Raw genomic sequence first — 5700 nt, forward strand, 5'->3', positions numbered from 1 at the left:
GAATGCAGCACAGGAACCAGGAGTTCTGCAGGTGAGTGAGGTGTGTCCACAGGAAGGGAGGAGAGTATGTCTGGAAATTCTGTCACAAGTCACAATGGACCTAGTGGGGAAGCAGGGCCCTTATGTCTGAATGTCACCTCAGGCTGGTCCATTGGGGCCTCAGTTTCCCCACTTATACAATTAGGCAACAGACAGAGGCTGATGTAGCCAGGGTTCAGCCTTCCTCAGTCCCTCCATCTCATGGGATTCTGTGGGCTTTCTGTGTATTCAAGTGGTTTGGGGCCCATGGGGTTTCTGGAAGGGGTTCTGTGGTATTGTCTTTGATAATTTGTTTTATGGATGCCACCATTGTCCTGGCATGTTCACAGAGACTTCTCATGGGGCTGCTGTGTAGGTAGACCTGGAGGTCCAGAGAGGGTAAGCATGTGAGGCGGCTGTGACTTGCTGGAGCCTGGTGTGTATCCCACAGTCCACCTCACTCGTTCATGGGCAGGGACTTCCTGGCACCTGGGCAGTGAGAGAAGCCTAGAGGGAGAGGCAGATTGATCCTTGTCAGAAGCAACCTTAGTTGACTCACTACATCTGTAAAGCAGAACAAAGACAGACACCTGCCTCTCAGGCTATTGAGAAGCTGTCTCAGTTTTGTGATTCTCTAAAAGGTAATTTGTCATGGAAGGAGTAGGGGATCTGGGTTTGAACAGTGCTATTTAGTTTTATATATGGAAACCTAATGCCCTTGTATTTTAAAATAGAACTATTTTGTACAAGGCTCTGTACTGGGCAGAGAAGGCATAGGCCTGAACAACTGTCAGGAGTCCCTGCTTCCATTCTGGTGGGGCCTGCCTCTTCCCCTGGTCTGGCCTAAGTTTCAGGCACTAAACAGACATGGAGCGCTCACCTCTTTAGACATCCGGTCTAATGTCACCATCCACAGCGATGTTTCATCTGCCCAGTTATTCTAGAACACACCTCTTGTTATGTCACTTATCTGTCTCCAGTCCTTTCATGCCCATAAGAGAAAGTCCTCCTTAGGAGCTGTCCCTTGCTTGCTTCTCCAGTTGCATTTTGCCATCCTTCCTTTTGAGAACACCTATCTCACCCCTACCAGAACACACCTCTCTCTTTGATGTGGGTTTTTACCTTGTTAGAGTGTTCACTCCTGATTAGATGCTAGATGGTGACAGATTGTTTTCTAGAGTCTATCAGAGTATGTGCCTATTTATTCATTGGCTTGGTTACTGGATGATTTAGAAAGATCTTCAAAGCTGCTCTTTTACAAGCAGGCTTATTTTGTACATCTCTTAATAAAATTTATATAGAGATTTAATTGTCCAGCTGTGAAAGGCAGGATTTCACTCACTACCCAGTTTTCATTGTCATCATGGAGAAGATGATGCAGATATTAGATAGGTAGATAGATAGATAGACTGACAGAAAGACAGACAGACAGTCACAGAAGCAGGCAGAGAGACAAACATAGATACTCATATTTATTTTTCCTCATAATTTTATTTAGAAGTGTAGTAAATGTCTCAATTTGGTCATGACCTCTTCTAGAGTTGTTCCTAGGATGCTGCAGGAATCTTTCCATTGAAGGCATTTTGTGTTCTTTGCTAAGCTTTGATTACTTTAAGCCTATAAATAGAGTACATGTGTATGTAAATATATATCAGAGATGCCAGGAGTTGTTTTATTTGTATTTACCCATTGGGCATCTGTTGAACTTGGTGAAGAATCAGTGCTTTTTGTCAAAAGCAGTCTTTAAGTTCCATTGGTATGAGGAAGACTCGTGACCATTTAGCAGAACTTGCCACAAAGGACATATGTATCAATACAATATCATATAACATAATGGCACAACTAGGTAATGGGGATAAAAGTGGTTGAACATCATTCATTGATTTATTTATTATAGATAGTTTAGATATACAATCATATATATAATTACATAATTTTGTATATTTGTAATTTTGTGTATAATATATGCATTTGTACACACACATGTGTGTATGTGTATAATTTTGTCTCTGGAATTAGTAGCATTGGACATGGATTCAGGTGGAGGTAAGTGCCAAAACACCAGTGACACTTGCTGGATTTTTGGCTTGAGCAATCTAGGGGCTTACTGACACCCAATACTTGATGGGGCAGAAAGACCACATAAGGCAGCAAAAAGAGCACTGGTTTTGAGGAAGTATTCTCCATTTTTGTTTGTTATGCCTACTATATATTCATGTGGACTGGTCTGAAGGTGAGGGGAGAGGGCTGTGAAGAAGATGGACATTTGGGATGCAAGGGAATGTGCAAAAAATGCCATGATACTGAAGATGACCTATAGTGAGGGTGAAGATAGAAAAGTACAGAGAGCCTTACTCTGATCTGGGGACACACCTGTTTATTGATGGAGAAGAAAAGCCCTCAAGGAGATGGGGAGCAAGAACATCCAGTTAGGAAGATGACCAATAAGGGAAATGTAATGACATGGATTTCTGTGAAGAGATGATTTTTAAAAGAATGGCAAGACCTCTTGTCCTGAAGACCACTCATAAGTGAAGTAGAGAGTGATCAAAGAGGGACAATTAGATTTGGTGCCCTAGAAGTTTCTGAAGCTGGCCATGAAACTGGGTGATGTATAGAAGAATAGAATTTGGCACAGTGAAGGCAACAGGTGGAGATTTTTCTGATTGCAATTATGTGATGAGAAGAGACCCAGCCAGGCATTAATATTGGTGGACCTGAGAACTGGTGAGGCAGTCTTTCCAGAAAGTGCTTGTTTGTGGCTTCAGAGATCTCTGTTCTATTACCATGTTTGCCACCTATACACTAGAGTGGATTTTTTTTTTCAATCTGGATGCACAATTGTGATTACTGGGGACTGGGAAGGGTGCTGGGGCAGTTGATGGGGAGAGAGTGAAAGACAGGTCATTAGAAATGTTCACTGGTTACCATGCATTTGGAAATATCACACTCAATCCAATTAACATGTGCAATTAATATGCATTTATTAAAAACACATAGAACTAATCATTCTATTTGATCACTGAGAGGTATGCCCTCAAAAATGGGGGAGAGAGTGATTGCTCCCAGCTGGTGGCGGTGGAACCGGCTGAAACCTCGGCATGGCGGTGCCCACGGCAGCCATGGGGCCCTCGGCGCTGGGTCAGAGTGGCCCAGGAACTATGGCCCCCTGGTGCTCGGTGAGCAGTGGCCCGTCGCGCTATGTGCTCGGGATGCAGGAGCTTTTCCGGGGCCACAGCAAGACGCGCCAGTTCCCGGCTCACAGTGCCAAGGTGCATTCAGTGGCCTGGAGCTGCCACGGGCGTCGCTTAGCCTCCGCATCTTTCGACAAGACGGCCAGTGTCTTTTTGCTGGAGAAGGACCGATTGGTCAAAGAAAACAACTATCGGGGACATGGGGATAGTGTGGACCAGCTTTGTTGGCATCCCAGTAATCCTGACCTCTTTGTCACTGCATCTGGTGATAAAACCATTCGCATCTGGGATGTGAGGACTACAAAATGCATTGCCACTGTAAACACTAAAGGGGAGAACATTAATATCTGCTGGAGTCCTGATGGGCAGACCATTGCTGTAGGCAACAAGGATGATGTGGTGACCTTTATTGATGCCAAGACACATCGTTCCAAGGCAGAGGAGCAGTTCAAGTTTGAGGTCAATGAAATCTCCTGGAACAACGACAATAACATGTTCTTCTTGACAAATGGTAATGGTTGTATCAACATCCTCAGCTACCCAGAACTGAAGCCTGTGCAGTCCATCAACGCCCATCCTTCCAATTGCATCTGTATCAAGTTTGACCCTATGGGGAAATATTTTGCTACAGGAAGTGCAGATGCTTTGGTTAGCCTCTGGGATGTGGATGAGCTAGTATGTGTACGATGCTTTTCCAGACTGGATTGGCCTGTGAGGACCCTCAGTTTTAGCCATGATGGGAAAATGCTGGCATCAGCATCGGAGGATCATTTTATTGACATAGCTGAAGTAGAGACAGGAGACAAACTATGGGAAGTGCAGTGTGAGTCCCCAACCTTCACTGTGGCTTGGCACCCCAAAAGACCTCTGCTGGCATTTGCCTGTGATGACAAAGATGGCAAATATGACAGCAGCCGGGAAGCTGGGACTGTGAAGCTGTTTGGACTTCCTAATGATTCCTGAAAGGGGGACCTGACGTAAGGAGAGGAAGACCTGCAGAAACACTCTGTAGTTTGGTCTGCTCTCTTGGACTTGGTGGATACCATAAATCTTTGTAAATTGGTAAAAATTATAAAAGTCTTTTGTGAGGCTGCCCATTCCAATTCCCTTCCCACTTTTTGTGTTAGCTGTTTCCATTTTTTTCCCCCAGTACCAGTTATCTAAGGAGGACTTTGCACTATGGGACCTCCTGTCTTCCCTGATTTTAGATATGTGGTAGACTTTGTTGAACTTGATGCTGCTTGAGTAATACCTAGTTTGGAGAGAGGGTGGGGTGAGGGTGGAAACTTTTTAATGATTAAGAAGGAAATATGTATGTATAATTTTGAGAATTGAGCTTTTAACACAACTGACTTTATTATGGAGTTTTTAGACTTACATAGATATGGTATGATTATTACAGGAAGATATTGCAGTTTGTATTTTTTTTAAATTTGAGAAATAGAGTTTGAGTAGTATAATTCTGTTTAGTGTCCTCTCCAGAGAACCTGAAATAATAGGAAGAAAGCATTTAGTGCATGGACTCCAGCAATCGTTAGAGGTCATCAGTTGTTTCTGTTAATATGTGTGTATGCCTGGCTTCAGTATACACAGGATTTGTAGACAAATTATGACAAACACTGATAAAAGTTATAAAATATAATCAAAGACAAAAATCAAGATAAGACAAACATAAACTAGAACAGAAAGTTTTGACTGGGGAAATTAAATAGTAATATGTAAATATTGTTAAAAAGAAAAGCATGCCAGCTCCTCATGGAAAGCAAAACTTCTTACCTTTAAGAGAAATGGCTCATGCAGGGACTTGTTACCTACGAATGATATTTTGATTTTCATTGTTTCTTAATGTTCTTTGTCATTAAAAATAAAAAATAGAAATGTGCCTCAGTAAAAAAAAAAAAAAAAAAAAAATGGGGGAGAAAGTTTATATCCTGGTTTTTTTCCTGCTTGTAAAAATGGTCATTGTCGGTCACCTGTGAGGAGAACTGTATCTCAGTCTTTCCTTATTTATCATGGTCTTCCTTCTTCTTCCTCTTCCATTTCCTCCTCTTTCTCCTCCTCCTCTTCCTTTTTCTCCTTCTTAGTCTTCCAGGCTCAATTTTCATTTACGTTATGGGATCAGCCATTTTTGCAAGGAAATAGACACCTTTTCATGAGTATTTATTAGGGTCCGGTATGTAATTTGTCAGGCCGAATGTTAAATAAAAAGAGAGGCCTTGTTCAAATAGCAGGTAACCTGTGACGTTAACATCATGTAACAGTAATTTCTTTCTTTCTCTGTGTTCAAGTCATATGTCCTGTGCATTTTGTCCTTTAGTGTTATTTTCATTACCTAAAAACCAGCAGTGTACGTTATTTTCAAGATTTTTAACATTCATCTTTACTTATGCAATGTCAATTCTAAATGCAAACTTACAAGGAAGCCATATTTTATAGCCTGCACACCAGGCTGCACATTGAGTTCATCCATACCAGAGCAGTGAAAATG

The 5700-nt window shown here is 42.1% G+C and overlaps 1 protein-coding gene across 1 annotated transcript; it reads left to right on the forward strand.

The window, feature by feature from the left end:
• Positions 1-3092: 3092 nt before the first annotated feature.
• On the forward strand, positions 3093-5094 carry LOC306650230 (THO complex subunit 3-like). The gene has a single exon (XM_079122071.1). It carries the CDS (start codon positions 3120-3122, stop codon positions 4173-4175), a length of 1056 nt encoding a protein of 351 aa, XP_078978197.1. The 5' UTR covers positions 3093-3119; the 3' UTR covers positions 4176-5094.
• The last annotated feature ends 606 nt before the right edge of the window (positions 5095-5700 follow it).

Source organism: Sciurus vulgaris (genome assembly GCF_902686455.1).
Source record: "Sciurus vulgaris genome assembly, chromosome: 19".
Lineage (NCBI taxonomy): Eukaryota > Metazoa > Chordata > Mammalia > Rodentia > Sciuridae > Sciurus > Sciurus vulgaris.

Excerpts from the sequence above, each read along its gene's own strand:
- LOC306650230 (XM_079122071.1), top strand. The coding sequence starts at position 3,120 with ATGGCGGTGCCCACGGCAGCCATGGGGCCCTCGGCGCTGGGTCAGAGT.